Here is a 25,865-nt window from a genome sequence, read left to right as displayed (position 1 = left end):
ATCCAGCTCCTGCCCCTACCTCATTAAAGCTGATCAATCTCAGGCCTGGGGAGCAAGGTCTTGCTCACAGAACAGAGCTGAGGGGAGACCGACCCGGATGTCCTGCTGTTAGCGGGGCAGAGAGGAAGGACGGCCCAGAGCACGAGCCTAAGACTTGGGATACCCAGGTTTGATATTCCGCTCCGCCAGACCTCTTGGGGGACCTTGGGCAACTCACGTAGACCCTGCTCTACAGAAGTGCCTAGGTCCTGAATATCTTTGAGGAGATGGGCCTCACCTCCCAATCTGTACAGTGGAGACATTAGCACGTGCCTGCCTCACAGGACACTAAGGTACCGGGGGGGGCAGACAAGTACCTAAGAGACATACCTAGCCTACGTGTCGCACCATCTGCTGCACAACCACTGAGGTGGGCCCAGCGGGCGAGGAGGGACAGACAGAAGGCTGATTTCCAGGAGGCTGCCTCACGTTCCCCTGCCTGGCAGGGAGGAAGCAGGCCAGACTGAGCCGTCAGCCTCGGAAGGGTGCGAAGCGCAGACGGCTCATTAGGGCACAGCGAGCCTCGGAGAAGGCCCCAATTAGGTCGCCCTGACAGGGGCTCAGTGGGAGGAAAATGCAGGGAGACAAGGGAAGCGGCCAATTAAGGGAAGGAAGAGAAAGCCCTGGACACCCACGTTCCTCCGCTGCCCCACAGCGCAGCGGCCCTGAAGGTTTCACGCTCCTGTGGTCCGGGCTATATTAAACAGGCCTCTGAACCACACGTTGCCCCCAGCATGGCCAGCTCAGGGCTCCAGGCTCCTCCAGGGCTTGCTTCTAGCTCCCTCCCCACACCCCAAGCAGGGGTGTCCCGGCCACACACAAAAAGGAGGCATGCAATGAAAGTGCAAAAAGCTGGGACTCCGGCCTGGAACGGCTCAGGGGTCGGAGAGAGGCTGGTCAAGAGTGGAGGCAGGGAAGAGGGGTGCCGGGCAGAGCTAGAGAAGGTGGCATGGGGGAGGGGTGGAAGGGGCTAATGGTAAGGAGCCCCCCAGTGTCCCCGCCTGCACTAGAGCGACAGGCTCCTCAGCAGCCAGCCCTATCGCGTGTCCAGCCAGGCACACCGACGCCATCCTGCTCTGCTGCCAGAGCTTTGTCAGGGATGCTGGAAGGGGGCCACCCCACGATTGCACCATCAGGAGCCAGATGGAGCTGGTCTCGGGAGAACGTGTGGCCCAGAGTGGTGCATGGAGACCAGCCCCCGCAGGGCTCTGTTCCTGGCCTGAGACGAGCCCAGGGCCTCCACTGAGAAAGCAGATTGTCCTCGTGTGAGCAAGAACAGTGAACGGCCCCAACTAGTGGCCACCTCAGCCCTAGGGCGTTTGGGTGTCCCGCTCTCTCCCCCAGCCACTCACTTCTCCGCTCCAGCCCCTTCCTCTTCCATGCTGTTCCCAGACACTTGCCCAGCTTTTCCACTGTACACTGACAAAGCCCAGATCACATGACACCAGGTCCTGAACCAGAGGAGAGAAAGGAGAACCCGGAGCAGCCACTAGAGAAGTTGCCACCTGGAAAGGCGCAGCGCTCCTCCCACCCTGCGGTGTCAATAGCAGGAGGGTTCCTGGGCCAGAGGTCCCCTTCCGTTTCTCCTAGGCCTCGTGTTCTGGGGGAAGCGGACAAGGCAAAGGGAAGGGGTGGTGGAGAGGTTTTCAGAGGGATCCTTCTCTCAACAGAAACACGAGTGGAAAATAAAAGGGGATTGAATCCTGGCCCTTTCAATCAGCGGCTAACCTTGCCGGGAGATGGCAGCATGACTTGAATGAGGCCATTTATTAGGTTACAGTTTGCAGCAAAATCCCCACGTTCTCTGGAGAAGAGCTGAAAATCCAGGCTAATGAGTTGCAAACTGCCTTTGTAAATGATACCTCTGCAGTGGCCCTTGTCATCTGGGGAAAGAGCTAATAGGAAAATCATTAGGTGGCATCCCTTTGATATCGCCTTTTTCCTGCCCCCACAACAACAATTAACTCAGCATATTACCCATAATGCTCCAGGCCTACATTCTCACACCAGACCACTTGTTACTTGCAGTGGGGGAGAGGAGAAGATGACTATGGGAGGAAGATACCTCCTGGAAAAAAGCTTAGAAGCTTGAGAAAAAAGCTTTAGAGACATCTAACACCTCCTCACCAATTACATTAACGACAAACCTTCGCCCATGGAAACTTGCCTCCACCTAGATCAAAGCACTTTACAAACATCAATGCCTCATCATCTCCATCTGTGGCTGATGTTATCTGGGGAAGTTGAGGCACAGAAATGTTAAGTGACTTGCCCCACGGTCGCACAGCAGGTTTGTAGCAGAGCCGGGCACACCTCAGGCCTTAGCCACAAGATCCTCCTTCTTCCTGCAGAGAGTTGAACAACTTCCACTTGCAACTTCAGATTTACTTTCCCCACAGGGTAAATAAAAGCTTCTTGATTCCCCACCGTGCAGACCAGCGGCCAGAAAGACACTCTGTCCATGTGGTGTGGTCAGTCTTGGTCTGCTGGCAAAGGGATGGCTGTGTAATCCTACTGATGGTGATATTAAGCATGGCATTGCAGCTGGCAGGTCCCCTCTGGGAAGGGGGTGGGAGGGTCACTCCAGCAGTTGCTAAAATGGCCTTGTGTGACACTGAGATTGTGAATCCCCGCAAGGCTGTCCCAGGACGGAGTCTCTCAGAAACCCCGCTACCCTGATGGAAATCAGAGTGGAAGTAGCAGATGCTACTCCTAGGGAAAAGGAGTATTCGGGGGATTAGGATGTACTTATCCAAGGTCCATTTCATAGCCGGACTTTGGGGGAGCTCACAATGCTCACAGTCATTAAAGGACCAGATTTTTCAAAAGAAGTCAGCTCTTCTGAAACCCTGACCATAGGCGTCACGCTGGCAACTGCTGAGGGAGAGCACTTGAAGAACTGGCTTTAATTAATAAGATCTCCCAACATACTCTAGGACAATGGTTCCCAACCTGGGGGGCAGGACCCCTTGGAGGAGGTGCCAAAAAATTCCAGGGGGGTCCATGAGGCTTCAGTAATATTGAGGTCATTTAGCCCCCCCTGAGCTCCACACCAAGCACAGCAGCAGCCTTCTCCTGCTACACTAGCTGGAGAGGAGCAGCCTGGTGCTGGTGGGGGCTAGAGTAGCCCCAGCCAACCCACCAGAGCCCACCTCCATTACCCTCAGTACAGGGCAACATGGGGCATGTGGTGGAGGCTGCGCCAGGGAAGGCTTCGCTTCTTATTCAGGTAAGAGTCATTTATTAATTATTATTATTATGATGTAATTTAGTGTTGTTATTATATGTGTTTATGGCCGGTGAAGGGGTGGGCGGTGTTTTACCTAGTGTTAACTAGTGGGGCTGTCACTCAAAAAGGTTGAAAACCACTGCTCCAGGAGATCCCCGGTGTCCTGAGCTGGTGGAGGGCTATCAGCAGAGACTCTTTTGAGACCTGTCCAAAGCCCTTATGGCATCTCATTACTAACCAGCACTCCTGGGGCGCACGTTCGCTCATCCCTGCAGCGCTGCCTGGTGGAGAAGAGATGTCTTTCCTTCTTCCTGACCTGGAAAAGCCGTGGTCCCATTTCTCTTTCATGCAAATCGCAGTCCATGGTAAAATACCTCCGGGCAGCTTCCTCATTCTATATGGTGTGAGGTAACAAAGGCTGTCTGCCTGTAAATTTGGAATGGGGGGAAACTAGTTGCTGTAATACAGTGACTGATGACTTACCTGGGAAATCTGTTCATCAATTAGTTACATGGGAAACTGGCTGGTTCACCAGTCAGAGATGAGAGCACTGTCACCATGCCAGGTGTAATCAATCAGACTGGAGGGCAAATTCCTCTCTTTCAAACACCTCTTACATTCTCACTTTAATTATTTTCCCCATGGTAGGTCTCAGTCTGATGAAATATCAGCAAAATGTCAACTGTCCCTGAGAGAGACACCGACCCCAGCCATTGAGCTGAAAGAGCAAAATAGCGACAGATATTTCCAAAACTCGGCTGAAAAAAGAGTCAGTCAGACTGGCAGGTTAAAAATCATCTTTCAAAAATACAGAGCTCCTGGCCAAGGTTATAAAGAAGAAGCGAGCTCATTTAAAAATCTAATTTAGCTTTCATGGTGCTGTTGGCTACTTTCTATCAGACTGGACAAAAATAAGCTAGTCAGTTTCACACTCTAGTTCTCATGCGTTAGCACACTGCTGCACAAAGCTTCGGTGGAAATGGTGCCGGGGAGCTTCAGACTGGATGGGGACTCGGGAGGTCTGGCTTCCTGGTTTTGCCACTGACTTGCTCTGAGACTATGGGCAAGTCACTTAACCTCTCTCTGCCTCAGTTTCCCCATCTACAAAATAAACAGGGTAACATTTCTCTACATTGCAAGAATGTCGCAAGGTTTGAGGAATATTTGTGAGGGCTGAGATACTCCGGTGATAAACAGTGCTAAAATGCCTCACTTTGTCTTTTAAAAGGAACTTTTCAGAGGCGTTTCTATACAACATAATGAGTTACATCTAGCAAAGGTCTTAAAAGGCAATAAGTTCTATAAATACATTAGGAGCAAAAGAAAGACAAAGGAAACTGCAGGTCCACTATTTAGTGGGGAAAGAGAGCTAATAACAGATGACACCAGGAAGGCTAAGATGTTTTGTGCCTATTTTGCTTCAGTCTTCACTAAAAAGATTAAATTGTGACGAGATTGCTTAACACAATGACTATGAACACGAGGAAAGAAACACAAGCCAGAATAGGGTAATACACATTAGAAGAATATTTAGGCAAGATAGATGTATTTAAGTTGGCAGGGGCAGATGAAATTCACCGTTGGAAATTAAGGAACTAGCTGAAGCAATCTCAGAAACATTAGTGAGCTTCTTTGTGGAGGATGGGTGAGGGCACAGAGGACTGGAGAAAGGCAAACACAGTACCAGTCTTTAAAAACGGGCATAAAGACGACCCAGAGAATTATAGACCAGTCATCCTAACTTCAATACCTGGAAAGATACTGGAATAAGTTATTAAATAATCAATTTATAAGCACCTGGAGGATAATAGGGTGACAAGGACTAGCTAACATAGATTTGTCAAGAAACAAAATCACATCAAACCAACCTAATTTCCTTCTTTGACAGATTTACCGGCCTGGTGGATGGAGTGGAAGCAGCAGACGTGACATATCTTGATTGTAGTTTAAAGCTTTTGACACAGTCCCACATGACATTCTCATAAATGAACTAAGAAATGTGATCTAGATGAAATTATTATAAATGGCTAACACAACTAGTTGAAAAACCATATTCAAAGACTAGTCGTCAATGGTTCACTGTCCAACTGGAAGAATGTATCTATTAGTCTGTCGTGGGTGAGGTAACATTCAACATTTTCATTAGTGACTTGGATAACGAGCATGCTTATAAAATTTGTGGATGACACCAACTTGGGAGGGGTTGCAAGAACATAAGAAAAGCCATAATAGATCAGACCCATGGTCCATCTAGCACAGTACCCGGTCTTCTGACAATGGCCGTTGCCAAATGCTTCAGAGGGAATGAACGGGGCAATTATCGAGTGATCCATCCCCTCATCCAGTCCCAACTCCTCTCAGTCAGAGGTTTAGAGACACCCAGACTACTGGGTTGCATCCCTGACCATCTTGGCTAACAGCCATTGATGGACCTATCCTCCACAAACTTATCTAATTCTTTTCTGAACCCAGTTATATTTTTGGCCTTCACAACATCCCCTGGCAATGAGTGCGTTGTGTGAAGTAGCACTTTGGAGGACAGGATTAGAATTAAAAATGACCTTGAAAAACAGAGAACTGGTCTTAAATTAACAAAATGAAATACAATAAAGACAAGTGCAAAGTACTACACTTAGGAAGGAAAAATCAACTCCCCATTTTGTACTTGTGCAGTAACTGGCTAGGTGGTAGTACAGCTGGAAAAGATCTGGGGGTTATAGTGGATCACAAATTGAACATGAGCCAACAATGTGATACTGTTGCAAAAAAGGCTAATATTCTGGGGAGTATTAAGAGTGTCGTATGTAAGACACAGGAGGTAATTATTACGCTCTACTTGGTACTGGCGAGGCCTCAGCTGGAGTAACGTGTAAATTCTGGACACCACACTTCAAGAAAGATGTGGACAAATTGGAAAGAGGCCAGAGAAGAGCGACAAAAGGTTTGGAAAACTTGACCTATGAGGAAAAGTTTAAAAAAACAAAAAACAAAAGGCTTGTTTAGTCTTGAGAAATGACGACTGAGGGGGGACCCGATCAGAGTCTTCAAATATGGTAAGAGCTGCTATAAAGAGCACCGTGATTAACTGTTCTCCATGTGCACTGACGGTAGGACAAGAAGTAGTGGGCTTAATGCATGGCACGGGAGAGGAAGGTTAGATATTAGAAAAAACTTTCTAACTACAAGGACAGGTAAGCACTGGAACAGATTAACGAGGGAGTTTGTGGAATCCGTGTCACTGGAGGTTTTTAAGAACAGGTTAGACAAACACCTCTGAGGGATGGTCTAGGTTTACTTGGCCCTGTCTCAGCACGGGGGGAAGAAGGGCCTGGATGAGATTACCTCTCAAGGTCCCTTCCAGCCCCACATTTCTATGAAGACAGCATCGCGGCCATGGCCCCTTACATTTCTGGCAGCCTGCCGTGAATAAAACTGGATTTCTGTTTGTTTCAAACACGCTACGCATCTTTCCTGTGGGCTAGGTGCAATTTTAAAGATGCACCGTTTGTGTATTATGTTCTCCTCCCAACAGGAACTGAAGGTTATTCACTAGAATTCACCCTGCAGGGCAGATGGAAGTGTAAAGTTCCTGGGCTGTATCTTGCTGAAGCTCTCCTTCAAGGGGTGGAGAACTCTACTTCCCCACTTGCATTCTGGAACCACCACAGCCTCCCTCTCAGCTCCTACTGAGAGTATCTGACCTGTAGCTGAGATCCCAAGCAGCCCTAGGACCGTCACTCGGGGGTCAGCCTGAAGAGCAAGCCCCCAAGCCTGCAACTGGCTTCAGAGGGGCAGCCCCCTGCGCGAAGCCCCATTTCAGTCAATGCAGAGGCAGGTGCCGGATCAGGAGCCATGTCGAAGTGCAGAAGGACCTCTCAGTGTAGTGGGGCATTATTCTTACCGCACTTGACAGAAGACTGGGCTATTGTTTGATTTGTCCTTCCGATAGGTAGAGGAAAAGGAAGAGGAACAGGTTTCAAGCAGTCAGAAGAGAAAGAAAAGATCAGCATCCATTGTTGCTCTGCCCTGTCCCAGGAATGCCTGGTATCTGGTATTCCGTGAGCCACGACAGGGACGCCCATAGACGTGTTGGTACGAGGCACAGCTCAAAGATACAGCAGCTTATCAGCGCAACAATACACTGTGTTTCCCGCTGCCCTTCTCCGTCTCCGTGCTTGGTTCTATAGGGAACAAGCACCAATGAAATGGAAAGCGCGGAATATGAAGCAAGACAATAAAGCACTGAAAAGGGGAGGAGGTGAGGCAGCTCCCTCCACTTTGTCTCTCCAGCTGGGGCAAACGATCCTGGCATCTCGCAGATGCAGGAGGCAAATGGGAGTTATTGTTAATAGCATGACCACCATCCTGCTGTGAGCCTGAAGCGAAGCACAGCTGCAGCGGCCTGCTGTGACCATAAAACGGAGCATGGCATGATCCTATCCCCAACACCTGGGAAGCATGACGGCTGGTGGAGCCGGCACAAGCTGCGTGTTAGCAGAGGCAGCAAGCCTAGGCGGGCACTGAGCAGGCCAGCCCCACAGATTAGCTTTCACCTCACTTACTGCGCAGCACAAATCCACATCTCCACTTCCATTTCCCTCTTGTGCAGTTTCATCAGGAGGAGCGAAAGCTCCACTGCCTTCCCACCTGCCATCTAAACCCCCCCCCTTTCTGTCGTTCAACATCCAATACCACATCAGGCTTCCTGTCCAAACTCCGACACAGCTCCTCTTCCGGAGGCAGCACCTTTGTAGTCACTGGGACCTTCCCACGCCCCTTACTCTGCTCACGCCCCTGCTGTCTGTGCGGCCATGCTGTTCCCTTGCTCCTGGGATGTCTTCCAAGCCTTCCCTCAAAGCCCAGTTTTCAAGCTGCGGCAGGGCTGTGCATCTCCCCCATGCCCTGTATTTCAGCCATCAAGGTGCATCTCGGACCAAGCCCTCAGTGCAGGGATTATGTCTCCCTCTTTACAGCGCTGAGCACATGGTCCACATTCAAGCCCATAAACCATTAAGCCAAAGCAGCTTGCTTTCCCCTGAGTGCCATCCCCCCCTCTCTGACCGTATGCACGGAACAATTCATTCTTTATTCAAGGCAAGGTGCAGCTTCCCCTTGTTTCTCCACTAAACAAAGGCACTGCTCCCTGAGCAGCCACGGTGGCTTTCAGATTTTTGACTAGAGAGCCTCAAAATGTAAAAAACATGGTGGTTAAGAAGCTTCAGCAGACGGAGGCTGCTCCCCTTCAGTATAACACAGCCGGCGAGACAAGCAATGAACGTGAGTGAGGCCAATGCACGTTGATTGCACCCAGGGGATCCCGCATGCCACTGCTTACTGAAGACTTAAGGCTATTTCAAGACCGTTGGCTTGAACCTGCCCCCTCACAAAAAGGTGGGCGGTAGATGTGAGACGGCAGTAGAGCAGGTGAGGATGGCAGTTCATAGCCAGTCTTTTTGGGGGTGGAGGGTTTGTAAAATGACTGACAGCAGTTCCAGGTAAACTCCGGCATGGCCACTGCAAACTGTTGTCAGTACCTGTGCAAATCCCCCGCCCCAAAAAATCGGACTTGGCCTCCGCAGAGGCCAAGGAGGGAGCGTGCATGGAGTTCACACGCTCCTCCCTGCATGGCAGAGATGAAGCAGGTTTAGTCAGGCACCGTGGAAAAGCTAGAACAGCTGCTGCCCGGGGAAGGGATACGTTCAAAGGCCACAGAGACGACTTCATGCCCTAGGCTTGCAATACAGCATCTGTCACCAGCACTTGGGCTTTTTAGTTTGTCTGGGGGCGGGGGAGGGGAAGGAGGTGGTGGCACAGAAGAGGAAAACCATCAGGAATCAAGGGACCTAATCCAGAGGCAACTGGGTGGGGGGAAGGTTGTCCTGTTCCTCCGACTTCAGGTTAAAGGTATTTTAGATAGTCCGTCCGTCTCCATCTTTAGTGGCAGTCACATAAGTGAGAAGGGTCATTTACTTCTGCACACTTACGCCAAACCCTATAACATGCTCTGGGGTAAAGAACAGGGATGTGCAGATAGCAAAGAATTCAAGCTACCAATAAGAGGGTGCGTACATTGCACGGGACACACCTATGCAAGACCAACTGAAGCTGCTGGTGGTTGAATTATAGCAGGGCCCCACTCCTACATTCCCCTGGAAAAGTCAGCTTACTCACAGAAATGCTGCTTTTTGTACCAAAGCACCCTTTGGCCTCCACAGCAGACATGAGCTTCTGCTCCTACAACCGGCCTTTCCCAGTACAGAAGTTGCTTCGGGTGCATAAACTGAAATGGAGGTGGGCCAGGCTGCGAAACAGTGCTCAGACAAGCTGATAGGAGCTCAGGGGTGGGATTGTGACAGCCGAGTGTGCCCAGCCTCGATCCCCCCCAGTCCTGTGGTTAAGGGGTAAAGACTCAGGAGTCCTGAGTCCAGGTCCTGGCTGTAACACAGACCACTTGCATGACGCTGGGCAAGTCACTGCATCTCTCTATGCCTCAGCTCCTACCTGTAAAATGGGGAGGACACCTCCCTGCCTCCCAGGTATGCATGAAGATGAAGTCAGGCGTCAGCGAGGTGCTCCGAAGATACAGCCATGAGGGTCATGGCAGTGCCCCGCTAGCCTAGCCAGTGCTTGCCCATGGCTGCTCCAAAGCCAAGACTCGACTCCTACATTAAATCAGCATTTAATTTTTTTCCAAAATGCACTTTTGCGTGTGAATTGCAGTTTCGATGGCAACCCTGCCTCCCCTTAAAAAACAAAAAACAAAACCACCAACCTCCCCCACTGGGTGCGAGTCCCCTGAAGTTAGTCTGTAACAAATATCAAACACAAAACAAAGGCTGAAATGCTTTAGAATCACAACAATGTACAAAAAAAAACAAAAGTAAAATACAACCTGAAACTGTTCAAGTTCCAAAAGGCTAGTAAAGTCCATCGCTTCAGCAAGGGAAGGCCACTGCCACACCTGTCAGCGGGTTCTGGGCCGCTGGCGTGCCGCCAAGCCACAGCGGCTCCTCTTCACACCAATTATCCTCTCCAAGGAAGATTTAAGGTGTTAAGCTTTAAAGATTTCAAGAGGGGAACAATTCACAAGCAGCCCTGAGAGGACGCAGACACATTTAGAAGGAACACGACTTCCAATGAGTCCCCAGCCACCTGTAATGCGGAAAGCTCCAGAGAGCTAGCAGCGTGCTGAAGCCTCACAGCTGTAGACTAGTTCTTTAAACCAGCGGCAGATTAATAGGCTTAGTAAGGGCAGTAAACAGAAGGTTAGTAAACACAGCCCAGCACTAGATCTCACCTTCACAAAGCGAGGTAGTGTGTGAATTTCACCCTGCTTGAAAAGACAGGGGGCCTGAAGATTTCAATGTAGAGCAGCTCCTGGGCGAGTCATTTTTTGCATTCCCTTTGGGATTGGGGAGATCTGTGTTGGTAGCTTCCTCTCTCCCAGCCTGGCTTCGACAGCTAAGTCCCGATCTCGGGATTCAGTTGGTTGCCATGGAAGAAGTTGTCTTGAGCTCTCAATCAAAATAGCAACCGTCTTGCAGGACGCCGCACAGGAAGGCTGGCTGGGAGGGAGTAAAACCTTCAACAGATTCTATTGACCTTGAGTGGCAGGTTTTTTGCCCCTTGTGGTAATTCTCCCTGGCTGAAAGTTCCTCTTTAAAGGCTTAGGAGAACAGGTGACATTGTGGCTGTGAATGAGATTTGCACACTGTAGCTGAGCCAGGCACTGCCAGTTTGGGGCTGTATTCAAACAGGACTGGCCCAGAACCCACTGAAAAGGAGACACAGGGCCTTTGTTGCTCCTTCCGGCGTCATTCACGGCTGAATGACGTCTCCATGGCGTGTTCTAGTGACGGCTGGAGACCAGCCCTTTGACTTTGGACATCTTTTTTGTGGGCTGCCTTTGCTCTGCATGTGAAGGGCACTCTCGCTCTACCAGCTGCTGTTCCATCTCTTGTGCCGACGACGAGGCTGTGGCTTTTAACGTTTTCTTTATGTTTGTGACCTGGGCGACAAGAGACAGCAAATCAGCACTCGCCTCTTCCACCCCCTGCAGCAGAGAGGAAGGCCCTTCATAAGCATGGAATGGAAACGCCCTTGAGTTCAAAAAGTAACTCATCATCAGATACAAATCTCCCAGTGGACACACATCAAACCCTCTAGACTGGAGTTTATTACGTGTCGGCATTAACAAGTTGTTGATGACCTGATCTGGTAATACTCCATGTTAGATTTGGTTTGGAGGCAATTGGGGGCTGCAGGTATCTATCACTAGACACTGGGAATAGCACAGTGGCAACCTACAGGTTAGCAAGAAAACTTTTCACTGCCTGACTGCAGGAGACAGCCATTTCACCAGTCTGTATGCCTTAAGTGTCTGTTTACTGACGGGGAGTGCCTGGGATATGCGGGGAGGAAAAAAAGCCACAGCTAGAACAGCTCTTCAGAACGAAGGGAAGGGAAAATGCTTTGGGCCAATCAGCCAGCTGATCCACAAATCCCCTCGAAGGTAGGAATGGAGACTACATGGGGCGAGTTCGACAAGCAAGCAAGTAGTGGTATGGTCCCTATGCACCTGGCAACAAACAGGAAGTGCTTTCTGCACGACACCTCACCTCCAAACGCTGGAACTCGGGGTGGGGGGAAGGGGGTGGAATTAGGGAACTGACAAGAAAAAGCAGCCAAAATGAGCACGGGAGTCAGGAGTCCACTCCCTAGGACCAGAAACACATGACAAACCGAATGTGTAATGGGCACCATCAAATCACTCAGTATAAGCAGCGTATAAAGGCCAGCGTGAACCTGCCGGGACGCAGAAGGCTGCAAGGAATAAACCTCGAACTAGAGTCTCAGGAGGGCTATTCTCACCTTTGCAGTTTTGTGGATCCAGATTTGCGCTCACAAGCGAAGACAATCAAAGACTACAACTTGTGTGCTTATGCTGCCCTCTGTTGACCATCTGTGGACATTACAGCAATAGGGGAAAACACATTTTGGCTCAAATTTTCAAAACGTGATTTTGGGGGTATTCAACGTCACACTTTAAAAGGACCATTTCCAGAAACTGTTGAGGACTGGTGTCGTGAACAACCACCTCTACTAAAGGAGTTCAGATTGGGTATCCAAAAGCACTAGCCGTTTTTGGAAACCTAGGGGCTGCCCACATTGGCAAGGTTAACAAATGAGGTGCTCTCAGCGATAGAAGCAGTTTTCAAAAGCACTTTTTACAGCGACAATTTAGGGTTGCTTAGGAAAGAATGTAACACACTTTTCCCATGTACAATGGAATTCAGAGGGATGGCTAAGGAGAGATTTTTAACGACATTCCTAGGTTTACAATAAATTAACTATTTTTTCGTATTCCTTTTGGATTTTCATTATTGTGAAATCTAAAATTGTAGAAACATCAGATTTCCATCACGTTTTGTGTGTTAAAAATTGGTTTCCTAACAAATCAACGCAGGAGCGCCAAGCAAGTTTACAAAGGAAGACTCAGAAAGCCTCTCATCAGAAGGTCAGTGGTCAAATGTGGCTTTGCTCATCAGTGAAGTGAATAGGGTAGGGGAGAGGGGGAATGAGAGTTCTTTCCTAGAGGCTGTTACACAAGACCAGCACACCCGTTTGGCATGATTGTTAGTGTCCACCTAGAAGAAGCCCTGGATTGAACAGCGGGGAGTGCAGCAAAGTAAGGACTGAGGGACATTGGCTCTGTTGTGCAAGGAAAGATTACAAGGCCCCTGCTCACACTGTGGGCTAGCCAGGCCCTTTAGTTTCTCACTTCAGTAAGCACAGAAATTCACCAAGAGAAACTTGAAGGTGTGTGTGACATGCTCATCAACCGGGCTGGACAGGAGTGATTCTACACCTACCTCTGTCTCTACCTGCTGCTGAGTTCGGTTGTGGTTCTCTTTGTACTGGTTAGCTCTAAGCACTTGCTGTTCGATTCCTAACAGAACCGCTTCACACCCATCGCACCTGAAAATGTAACAACACTTGTGCGTTCAATGTTGGACACGTTGAAAGGGACACTCAATTTGAAAAAAAAAACAACCAAAAAACATTTCTATCTGGGGGCTTATATTTACATCAGCAAGATACATAAGATGATTAGAGCTGAAAGAATTTAGCGGGAAAAGATGTTTTTTCCCACTGTTTCAGCGTGTTTACTTTGTGTTTCACTGCAGTTTGCATCTACTCAGTTTCACTGCTTTGTTGATGGCCAGTCTAGAAGGAGCTCTTATGCACACACTTCCTTGAGCCCTGTAAGAAGACATTTGCCAGTAACAGGAGCAGCAAAGCCAAAGCTGAAACAAAAAGAGGCAGCAGACAGGTATGTGAACAGAGAGGAAGCGGGGCTGGTCTCAGCATGTCTGGTGGAGTTGCTCTATTAGATCCTATTAGATTCACCACAGAGAAACCAAAAAACACATTCAAACCTTTTTAAAAGGCCAGGAATTGCAACTTAAAAGGGATCTATCAGAAACTGATTTTTTTTAAAACTACCCAAAAAATAAAAGTCACAACAACAAGGTCCCTCTAAGAAATAAACAAGCACAGTGACATGAATACTCCTTCACTCAACGAAGGTTTCAACTGCCATTCACAGTGGGAAGGAATGAAAAGGGATCTGAAGTGGGCTCAGAGTTACACACCAAGCAATGTAATATGAGCCAAAAAGCTGCCGCACTTCTTCCTTGGAGTGGGGGGGAAGCAGGAGTGGAGAAGGGAAAAGAGCAAATCCAACCCAGGTTACCACACTTACACAGCAACTTAATCTTTGTTATTTCTGATGCATCCATAGCAACTAGGCAATGATTATATTACATAGTCAACTGGGAATCAGTCACAATCCCTGTGGCCTAGAAAAGTGGCAATTCCTTTGGGTAATGAAGGAATCCTACAGGAAGAATCGAAAGGCAGTTTCCTGACAACTTGATAAAAAATACACTAGAGTAACTAGAACAAGATGGTCTCAACCAAAAGCACGAGGTCGGCTTCATCTCCAGCAAGGAAGGAAGGCCTACAGAGATATCTGAAACACTTCAGAGGTGAAGTTTAAAGTACTGTGACTCTGAGATACAGTTTGGTAGGATTTGCCTGAGTAATTCTCATCACCAGAGAGTTAGCGGACAAATCTGTCTTGGATCAGCAGCAAATTGAATATGGTAGGAGGAAGAAGGTGTCATTCTACAAGATGTCTGTCTCTAGTGTGAGACCATGATGTCAATTTGGCACGATTGTAGGAGAGGCCCTAAAGCAAAGAGCAGAGGTAACTAAGGTAAGAAGTGAGGTAACTTCAGAATCTCAAGCCACTAGTACAATTTGATGTACTACTACGACAGCGTCGGTATAAAATACTGGAGAGGGCGTCAGGGGTTTTGTCCCAGAGAGGCTCTTCTCCAAGAGACATTTCATGGTCTAAGAGTGTTAATGAATGGAATATGATGAAACTAAGCTAACACTTGATTCTTACAGATTCAGAAAACAAAGCCAGGGTGAGCTATTTCCTTTGAGACATTCTTAAAAAGCAAATGGAGGAGCATCCTGCCTCACCATTCTTGGAGTGTTTTAACAATATTACTGATGTCCTTCTTCTGAATGTCTCTGCCGATGCAGAAATCCACCTCCAGCACCTGGTTGCGCTGATCCAGTTTCCCCTGAATAATGTCTGTATACACAGCTTCAATGATTAGATCTTCCAGCTCCCTCAGATTCCTCATGTCCAGGTCTTTGAGCAACACAGAGTAAGGAATGCACTAGAAACAGGAAATCCAAGAGCAAACTGTCACTCATGGACCCAAATGGAAAGTTGAGCATAGTCTGGAAGTGGCGTTAGTAGAAACTTGCAATCAAACAAACATTTATTGTCCAAATCCCACAGGTAAACAGTGAGTGAGTGTGTCAAAGGAAGCCGTTGTTATTAGGTTACATCACACATTCAACATTCCTGTAAGCCCTTATTACATTAAGTTTTGGAGGGTGGGTGAGGGTGGCAGCGTTGTGGAAAGTAAAATAGTCAATTCCCAACCAGAACTGACAGAGATTTTCAAGAGGGGCAGATGGGCTGGCGGGTCCCGCCTCCTTTAGCCAATCTGATTTCTCCTTCCAGGATGCCCATTTCTCACTCTTTACAGAGCTGTCCAGCCATTCCAAGCTCTTACCCTTGGATTTCCACTGTAAGTTACTGAGTCCCATGAATACAGGGGAGCACACTGTACATTGCAGGTACTTTTCTAGTCACAGGTTTTCCAGAGCACACATGCAGCCTAACACAAACCCAAGTACTATTCTTGGATGCCACTTGCAGAAATGGCTGGCATTTCTAGAGCCAAGATTTCTGGATTTTACCTTCATTCTGGCAGCCAAGCTTACAATAGTTAAGTGTTTCAGCTTGTTCTTCTGGGCCCCTGTTAACTCTGGCAGGTTATCCTTGTTTGCTGTTCAATGCAAAAAAAATTGAGAACAAAGTTACGGATTTTCCTTCAAGAATTAAACAAAACCTTCAGATTAAAGTCTTACTCTGAGTTGCCCCCCGAACACTTCCAGTTACGAGGGGGTGCTAATGAGGAGGCAGTGCTGCTACAGGTAACAGATGGACCACACCCAAGGAAAAATAGGCAGAATTAAAAAGAAAGTCAGTTATTAACCGTTCTGTTCTTTTGTGGTTCTGGTTTTGGAATTAGAACATAATCCTGCCAAGACATATGGTTAATACTTTGTTTCCAGGACCAAACTATCTGTCCTCTTTCAGTGAGCTCATGCTAATAAAAAACCTTGGAATTTGGTTTCACCAGCTGTAAAACGAGGATGCTTCTTACTTCTCTGAAGTGCTTTGGGAACCATGGATGAAAGTGTCAAACATCAGGTTCATGGAGAGAAAAGAAATTATTAATCTAGATACTTTTATGGTCTTCCTATCACTGCAGTATCCACATGCCTCCAGAGTACTTACAAACAGAAGGGAGGCTGGCTGCTTTGAAAAGCAAAGGAGCTCTTTGGAATGTGAGTGTTAATGAAAGAGTTAGTATTTCAGTGACATTAAGGTTAATCTGGACAATATGGAATCCATTTTACCCATTCACTCAATTCTTTCTATTTTGGCCTTCTCTGTCCCCTCCCAACCTTTTTTGGCAGGTGATTAATCTTTCTGATACTATCTTACTTTTCAGTAGCACCTTCCAGCCCAAAGGATTGAACAGTTCATGAAGCACTGTGCAAACGACCATAATGTAATTCAATTTAACATGCTTGTAGGGAGGAAAATATCAAAGAAGCCCACCACAGTAGCTTTTAGCTTCAAAAAGGGGAGCTACACAAAAATGAAGCGGCTAGTTAAATGGAAATTAAAAGGAACAGTCACAAGAGTGAAATGCCTGCAAGCTGCATGGAAACGTCTTAAAAACACCATACTGGAAGCTCAAACGATATGTATATCCCCAATAAAAAAAACAAAACAGTAAAAGGACAAAAAAAAATGCCAGCATAGCTAAACAGAGTAAAAGAGGCAGTCAGAGACAAAACGACATCCTGGCAATTACAGGCTGGTAAGCCTAACTTCAGTACCAGGCAAATTGGTTGAAGCCTTAGTAAAGAACTGAATTATCAGACTCATAAATAAACACAGTATGTTGGGGAAGAGTCAACACAGCTTTTGTAAAGGGAAATCATGCCTCATCAATCGATTAGAATTCTTTGAGGGGGTCAACAAACATGTAAACAAGAGTGATCCAGAGGATATAGTATACTTGGACTTTCAGAAAGCCATTGACAAGGTCCCTCATCAAACACTCTTAAGCAAAGTAAGCAGTCATGGGATAAGATGAAAAGTCCTCTCATGGATCAGTAACTTATTAAAAGATAGGAAACAAAGGATTGGAATAAATCATCAGTTTTCACGGTGGAGAGATATAAAAAGCAGAGTCCCCCAAGGATCTGCACTGGTCCCAGTGCTGTTCAAAGTATTTATAAATTATCTAGAAAAAGGGATAAGCAGTGAGGTGGCCAAGTTTTCAGACAATACAAAATTATTCAAGATAGTTAAGTACAAAATTGACCGCAAAGAGTTACAAAAGGGTCTCACAAAACTGGGTGACTGGGCAAGAAAATGGCAGATGAAATTCAATGTTGATAGGTGCAAAACAATGCACACTGGAATAAATAATCCCAACTATATATACAAAATGATGGAGTCTAAATTAGCTGTTACCACTCAAGAAAGATCGTGGAGTCATTTTCAGAGAACTAGCCACAATATCTCCCAACATAAAATGGCAGTCAAAAAAGCTAACAATGTTAGGAACCATTAGGAAAGGGATAGATAAGACGACAGAAAATTTAATTCCACTTTATAAATCCATGGTATGTCCGCACCTTGAATTCTGCATGCAGTTCTGGTCACCTCATCTCACAAAAGATATATTAGAATTGGAGAAAGTACAGAAAGAGGCGACCAAAATGATTACGGATATGGAACAACTTCCATATGAGAAGAGATTTAAAAGATGGACTGTTCAGCTGAGAAAAGAGATGACTGAGGAGGCTATGACAGAAGTTTATGAAATAGTGAAAGATGTGGACAAAGTGAATAAGGATGTGTTATTTACTCCTTCACATAATACAAGAATAAGGGGTCATCCGATTAAATTAATAGATAGCAGGTTTAAAACAAACATGAGGTGGTTCTTCACACAATGCACAGTCAACCTGTGGAACTTGCTGCCAGTGGATGTTGTGAAGGCCAAAACTATAACTGGGTTAAAAAAAGAACTAGATAAGTTCATGGAGGTTAGGTCCATCAATGGCTATTAGCCAACATGGTCATGGATGCAACTCTATGCTCTGGGAGTCCCTAAACCTCTGACTGCCAGATGCTGGGACTGGACGACAGGGGATGGATCACTTGATAATTGCCCTGTTCCGTTCATTCCTTCTGAAACTTCTGGCACCGGCCACTGTTGGAAGACAGAATACTGAGCTAGATGAACCCAGTATGGCCATTCTTATGAACTGTACATTTAGGTAGTGCTGTATGGTGAAGGGTGCTAGGTTAATGCACGGCACACTGCACGTGGGAAGAGAAAGCTTAAGTCAAGGATATTAGTAAAAATCCCTACTCTTACAAATCATGCCCTGGGATCTAACACCCATGCAGAGTAGACAGGTCCTCTAACTGCTCACATCCTAGACACCCTCAGACTGCAAAGAATTAATGAAGCTTGTGCTGGAACTTTCACCCCAATACATATTCTTAAATCTGTTCTCCAGATTTTACAACAGAAATGCTCAGATACAACTGTAATGGGCATCAGTGACATACTAAACAGAATTATTTGTAAAGCACTGTAATACTCTGGATTGAGGCTGCTGCTCACAAATTTTAAGTACCGTACTGCACTGCATCAGAATTGAAGTATAAGCACAAAAGGCACAGCAAGCTTGGAATGCACCTTCATATAGAGACCTATCCTGATTCAGATGTGCTGTCTTTGAGATTTTATACAAGTGGTTATTACCAAGGTGACATCCTGGTGGACACGTCTTCACTTGTTTTACCACATGAAGAGGTTATAGACGCCTAGGAGCAAGATGGGCTTTCGCATGATATCCTCCTTGAGTACAGCCAATGGTCCCCAAGCAAGAAGATTCTCTGGCCTGTTTTAAGGCTGACTTCAAAAGCTGTTCCTTTTTGAGATTCTTCCTTTTGTATCTAGTTTCTTAGTATTCCAAAAGTGCAGCGAAGCCTAGACTACCGCACAGTTTTAGTTTCTGCCAAATATCTCCCAAACAATTATGTTTGTTTAAGACATTCAAGTGGAGAAAAGCAACTCAACCCAGTCCAATTGTGACATTGATAATTATACACTTCTATGAACTCATTGGTAGATGCAGTGCTTTTATTTAAACAGATAGCGAGGGGTCAGTTTCCAAAGATAGGCATATGCAATTGTGTGTGAAATGCACGTGCAATTGTGTGCCTAACTGGCATGCAAAATTATCACAACTACACATTCAAACTGGACTTTTGCACATAAAAATGGACTATTTGTCTAACAGCCTAAGCATGCATGCAAATACTGTATTTGTGCACACACACACATTCAGTACACAACTGCATGTGCATCTGAGAGTTGTGCCCTTTAGTGTGAAGGGAGAATGTGATACAAACCTTGTTTACCAAGTTTCAATTCAGAACGGATTTTAAAGACTAGGTTACAAACCCCTAAAAGAGGAGATTCTCTAATTGGTATAATTCTAATTTCAAAAGAGATTGAGAATTTGTCCTCTGCAGAAGAAGTGTCTTTTGAACTTTAGGAGGAGATTGTGAATACTGCTGCAAGTCAATTCATGTCAGTGACTCAACCCAAGAGAGGTTAGTAAAATACCCACTCTAATCGTCTAGACTAGCATTTAACAGTCTGGCTATTGCTCTTCTTCCATGGTCAGAAGAAAAAAGATTTCTCATCCAGAAAGCCTGCTCCAGACAGAATTTTTCTTTTAGATCCTTTCAACCTGCCACATTCACAGAGACATCACACACTTGGGTAAGTCAGCTACCTTGAGCTGCCTGCCCTGAGAAATGAGGAGCTGCTCAATTGAGTTCTGAAGAGACTGCATTACCCCTACTCAACCAATTCAATCTTTGCATTTAGCAAATGCTCTAAGAACCCAGAAATTTCTTACCTACGTAATCTGGGTACGTTCCGTAGGCAAACAGATTCAGCAACTGGAAATAAGCAGCATTAGGCCCTTCAGCAAGCTGGAGAGGAGGGAAGCAAAAAAAATCTTATGTAAAGCAATAAAGGCCAATATGATATTGATGTGCAGCTTCTCCTGAGTGTTGGTTTTAATTCCATACATAATACGCAACGTCTAAAAAATACATGAAAGAAGAGCTATTTTCAGTTGTCAGAGGACTGGACCCTTTCCAAAGTCATAAAATCAGCACTACATTTCAGTAGTTTAGAATTGGGATGATACAGCCAATTCCATGTATTACTAGAACTTGAGTTTAATTTATATGGTCAACTGCTTTATGCAACATGTTAAGAGATGAAATGAAGACAGCATCCCCTTGAATTCAGCTGTGTTCTTATCACATGACAGAGGAGCAGATTATGGTGCTGGTTGGTTAAGAATCTTTGCTAGCGACTGGGAAGCTGAGATAGTTAACCTGCAAAACCACAGTCTCAAAGCAAAGGAGATTAGACCATTTTAAATTGTCTGCTTCTGAACGTTCTGTACTCCCTCTCACAAGCAAATATCGCACTAGAGCAACAGCTGTCACACTAGCCTGGGTTGGTATTTTAGTTCTCCTAATCTACATGATTTGCTACATGAAAATCTGGGGGGGGGGACCAAACATACAACTTGATGCTAAAAATTGTTGATGACATATTTAATTGTATAATTGTAAAGCTGAGCTTCCTGTATGCCATACTGCCATAACTGTAGTCAGCAGAGGTGTGTGAGCTAGATCCTACTCATTGTAAGAGACAGGAAGCTGCTAGCAGAGTGTTCTCTATGAGGGCTCTGGCAGTCTGGAACTCACTCCCCATTTTGGTCTGAAATAGCCCAAACTTGGTGATCTTCTGCGCATGCTGCAAAATAATGCTGTGACAGGGTTTTTGCAGAAGGCTAAAGGTATGCTTCCACGAATAACAAAGGAGTAGAAAGGAAGTTTTTTTGCTGTTGTCTGGCTGAATTCTTGATTAAAATGATTATTTTAGTGTTGTTGGAATGTTATTGTATTAACAATTACAAGTTAGGATGCTTGGAGCCTTGCATAGGCATCTTTTTATTATTTAAATCCAAATAAATACATAAGACAAAAGTGATGCCCTCATGTATACCAGGTCCTCACAATGCTCTATAAATCAGTCAGTCTGACTCCAGGCATAACAGAAGCATTGGGAAATTGTGGTAATTTATGTCAAGCTTTCCCTGAGATGGAGACTCTGCCATCTAGTCTACTAAGTGAATGGAAATTCCTAAGAGATCCCCTAAAACAGGAGTGAAGGAAAAGAAGAAAATATAGATGGAAACTTACCTCTTGCACATTTGTTAACTCCAACAGCTCTCCGAAGACATAAACCCCAGGAGCCTCTAGCACTTGGTTTATAAGAGCAGTCAGGGCTGATCCATTGGTGCCTTTGGCTAATAAAATAAACTGCTCAAGAAGATTACAGGATGGTTTCTGTTCTCCTGCCATTCTAGATTTTTCAATCTGTCAAAAAAGAAATGGTTTTAATTACTCTTTCTTCCATCTTTATGCAATGCGCTGCTTAGATGTGGATCAGGAAGTCTGGTGAGGATGGGAACATTCCCAATTAAACTTTGCCTTGTTTTTCATGATAATTCAATGCTAATGAAGTGTGCAGGACTAAGCCCTCAAGTCCAAAGTCCTATTTATCCCTAGAGAAGCAACAGCTCAGGCAATAGCTTTAAAAGCTTCCTGCACACTGTCTTGCCAACGTGCCTGACCTATGCCCTGGAAGGAACCCTCTAGGACTTGGAAAGGGGCTCAGATTCCCTGGCCAATTCAGGATTTCAATTCTGTTGAGACTGCCAAGTGGTGACAACTATGGTGGTGGGCTTTGTGATGTCTACTAGGAACTGGCTGAGACTCCCTCCACCTCACAACTCATTACACAGCAACCAAACAGCAACTGACCTAACCCTTTATTAAAAAAAAAAAAAAAAAAAAAGGTAATCCACCTACATTTGCAATATACGAGCCTATTTCCCAATAGTATCTGAATGCCTGTCAGTTAATGAGGCAGGAGCAAAAAGCTGTCCCTAGCTTACTTGGCTACTGTACTTGATTTTTGCCAACAGGGCAGAGTTCAACTGATTTATGTTAATTACAAGGCTTACGTGATGATAAAAAAAAAATACCCTTTTTTATATAGGGAAGCCTTTGTCTTCAATTCTGGTCCAATACATCTGACATGTATCTTCACTCTGAGCATTATCATTTGGGTTCTGACCTATCAAATCCAGTGCGAGCTGATAAGTTCAGAAAATAATAAATGTGGTAAATTATAAGTTATGTGCAAGCTATGGCAAACTTGATCTACTAAGCCCTGAATCACTATTGGATGTGATTTTTTCATATCATATTTACAAAAGACATATTCTGGTGACAATTTTAAGATCTTGTTAACTTGTGTGTCTGTCTTAGTCCCATTAGTAATTACCCAGGGTACACTAAAGCATGGGCTGCTGCAGCTTTACTACTCCACTTCCCAAGCTAGCTCACGTATGTCTACCTGAGCTGCCATCACACTCTGTGATTTCAGTATAGTTATACCCTGTGTCTCATAACACATCTAAGGGGTAATCAGTATTGTTATCTGCTTTCACAGAAAAGGAAACAGGCACAAAGCGGTCAAGTGACTAATTCAAGGTAACATTGGGAGTGTGATAGAACCGGGAATGAAATACAGATTTCATGGCTGCCAGGCATTTGCCGTAAGCACAAGACTATCCTCCAAGGCAATATAAATGCTGAATGTGTTGTACAAGATTGTGACAGATTACGGTTTTCCTGGTTCTATTGTGAAAATTTGCAGTCTCCACTTCTTAGTTTTAAAATCACAGGTGACAGTCTTACTTTCTGGCTCCCAGATGTCATTTGGAGCTAACAGATTGAGACTAGATAGATATTTTTTAGTCTGATGAAAAGTGATTGCTGCATAGATTAAAGAAATATTTTAAGAAATTTATCAAAGAACAACCAGCATCACAAACTGAAGCATGAAATTATGGCTGCCCTATATGAAACGCTCCCTTCCTCCACCTTATTTTTTGGGTGACCTATGAAACAGCATAACAACTTTGAACTCATGTAGATAAGTGCAAAGTTATGATGTTATTTGTTAGTATCAAAGCAGATTTACTTTCATCCGTAGCTCTCAAAGTGCTTTTCAAGACTAGGTAAGCATTATAAATCCACATTTTACAGATGGGCAAACAGACTCAAAGGTGAAATAGTTTACCCAAGAACATAATGAATCAGTGACCAATGGAAACAGAACCCAGGTCTTCTGACTCAATTCCATACCTTAGCCAATGGGCCTATCTTCCTAGAAGAAACTGATCATTTGACATTTACCCATTTTGCTGGATTCTTTCTTTGGCTCTGTTTGGCCATCTACACTCCAGATTGCACTGTTCCATACAGCGAGTTACGTAAACACTCTTCCTGAAGTGCCATCCCTAGGAGCAGAATGGTAGCACAGAAGCAAAAGGTACACCTGGCATGAGTGGCCAGATGGGGAAATCATTCATTATTTCTTCTTCTGCTTGATGGAGTTTTCTAAAAACTGAGACCGTAGCTAGGTTTTGTTTTTCAGTTTAAATGAGCCTGGCAAGTGCTCTGTAGCATTTGTCTCATAATCACATTTCATTTGTTCACAGTGTGTCTAGGCTGGCGCATAACAGGATTGTTCCAGCTTGTTTGTCAAACTTCACATTTCAGGTACATTTTTATCTTTCCAGTACAAAACCATTCATGTTTGCCCACTTCAGAGACACAGGTACAGTACTCACTGCCTGGCTTTCCTCTCTCCACAAGTCCTCAGGGAGGGTCAAGCCAAACTGACCCTCAGCAGCGAAGGTAAGAAGAATGTGCCAGTTTCCCACAGCAAGATACTATCCTACCTACTACTCAAAGATCAGAGCATCTAGATGGCCTGGAGGTCAGTGTGCGCGCAAGGGAGGAAGCCGGAGGTTTTCTGGATGTAGAAGGCAGGCCACTCAGCACAAAAAGGGTTAAGGCTGAATGGATGTATTATGCATCTTCTATGTAGAACTATTTGCCACCAACAGGAGGAGCATCAGAGAGGTCTCTGCAAATGCCCATGTGTTTAGATCACACAGGCAAGAACTAATTCAAACTGGCAAAGGGCTGCAAGGAAAATAAGGAGTCCTGGAGATGGAAAACCTCCCACTGCACAGGAGGCATAAATATTAAAGGAGGGCTCACGTTACATACAAGTTACAGTCAGACAAAGCAACCAATTCACCCCCCCAAGAACTGGTGAATGCACCTTCCGCCGAAGGTAACCCGTTTACACGGGAACCCATTAACCCTGGCTGCTCCACCAAAGCGGTAGAGAGGGGAGGGGTGGGGAGGTGATGGGGGGGGGACAAGACAGAGACCCTCTCCCCACCCCTCATGTAGCTGGAGACGAAAGGGACGACGAAGAGCCCAGCGATCCATGGGGGGCTATTCGGGGACACTCTCCCCCCCCCCCGGGGAGCTGAGGGAAGGGTCCAGGGGAGCCCAGCCAGGGAGTCCCCTTCCCGCCGGGGGGCGGCTCAGAGAAGGGAGGGTCCATGGGGGGCGACGGGGGCCCAGGCCAGGGGAGCTGCGGGGAGGGGTGGCTGGGGAGGCCTCGTGCCCCTCGGAGAGCATCGGGGGCCCGGAGCCGGGAGAACCCGGTAGCCATGGGGGTCCCCGGGGCGGGGCGACGCGGCCCGCAGAGCGGCGGTGCGGGGAAGAGGAGCGCAGGCAGGGACCCGGCGGCGCTCCGAGACCGCTGCGGGCTGGGGGGGGGGACTCACCTGCCTGCTCCCGCCGCCTCCCGTCCGCCTGCCGGCGCCTCCCCCGCTGCTCCTCAGGCCGCCATGACAGCGGCGCCGGCGTGTCCTGCGCTCGGCTCCTTCCCCCGGCCCCCGCCGCCCGCGCGCCGCGTTCCGCCCGGCCGGCAGGGCCCGGGGCTGGGTCAGGGGACCAGGGGGGCCTGGCAGGGGTCAGGCTGGGGCTAAGGGCAGAGGTCATGTGGGGGTCAGACACCTGCGGGTTCTTGGCCATCGCCTGGGGAGGGCAGAGGTCAGGCGGGTCTAGGGCTGCCCCCGTCCAGCCTTCCCCAGGATCAGCCCTCCTGGGAAATGTGGCAGGGTGCTCAGGACACACCTCCACCTGCCCACTTTTGTGGGCTCGGAATCATCCTGGGGTTACACACAGTTATACACACACACCTGGGGTTATACGCACACACCTGGGGTTACACACAGTTATACACACACACCTGGGGTTATACGCACATACACAGTTATACACACACACCTGGGGTTATACACACACACCTGGGGTTATACACAGTTATACACACATACCTGGGGTTATACAGACACACCTGGGGTTATACACACATACCTGTTATACACACACACACACCTGGGGTTATACGCACATATCTGGGGTTATACACAGTTATACACACACACCTGGGGTTATACACACACACCTGGGGTTATACACAGTTATACACACATACCTGGGGTTATACACACACACCTGGGGTTATACACAGTTATACACACACACCTGGGGTTATACGCACATATCTGGGGTTATACAGACACACCTGGGGTTATACACAGTTATACACACACACCTGGGGTTATACAGACACACCTGGGGTTATACACAGTTATACACACATACCTGGGGTTATACAGACACACCTGGGGTTATACACAGTATACACACATACCAGGGGTTATACACAGCTTTTTGTATCTCCATGGTGGCAACCCCGAACTGGGGCTAAGGTCAGAGGTCAGCATAGGTGTAGGGCCCGTGGGT

General features: G+C 46.5%; 1 protein-coding gene across 1 annotated transcript; it reads right to left on the bottom strand.

Annotated features, from left to right (window-relative positions):
• Positions 1 to 9,931: 9,931 nt before the first annotated feature.
• On the bottom strand, positions 9,932 to 25,014 carry COPS7B (COP9 signalosome subunit 7B). Its single transcript, XM_067561126.1, has 7 exons — positions 24,839 to 25,014; positions 21,318 to 21,494; positions 19,952 to 20,027; positions 15,620 to 15,708; positions 14,825 to 15,027; positions 13,141 to 13,246; positions 9,932 to 11,276 (listed from the first exon to the last, which is right to left on the bottom strand). The coding sequence occupies exons 2-7, from the start codon at positions 21,477 to 21,479 to the stop codon at positions 11,118 to 11,120; spliced, it is 795 nt and encodes a 264-aa protein (XP_067417227.1). The 5' UTR covers positions 21,480 to 21,494; positions 24,839 to 25,014; the 3' UTR covers positions 9,932 to 11,117.
• Between the last annotated feature and the right edge of the window lie 851 nt (positions 25,015 to 25,865).

This window comes from Emydura macquarii, unplaced genomic scaffold, assembly GCF_026122565.2.
Source record: "Emydura macquarii macquarii isolate MOO-44397 ecotype Brisbane River unplaced genomic scaffold, CSIRO-AGI_Emac_v2 contig_2365, whole genome shotgun sequence".
NCBI classification, from domain to species: domain Eukaryota; kingdom Metazoa; phylum Chordata; order Testudines; family Chelidae; genus Emydura; species Emydura macquarii.
Note: the sequence above shows the minus strand (reverse complement) of the source record. Positions and strands in the feature narration are given on the sequence as shown.

Excerpts from the sequence above, each read along its gene's own strand:
- COPS7B (XM_067561126.1), bottom strand. The coding sequence starts at position 21,479 with ATGGCAGGAGAACAGAAACCATCCTGTAATCTTCTTGAGCAGTTTATT. Across the intron at positions 15,028-15,619 it reads GCTTGGCTGCCAGAATGAAG|TGCATTCCTTACTCTGTGTT; the intron begins GTAAAATCCAGA and ends TCCTGTTTCTAG. Across the intron at positions 13,247-14,824 it reads GTTAAAACACTCCAAGAATG|GTGCGATGGGTGTGAAGCGG; the intron begins GTGAGGCAGGAT and ends TTACATTTTCAG.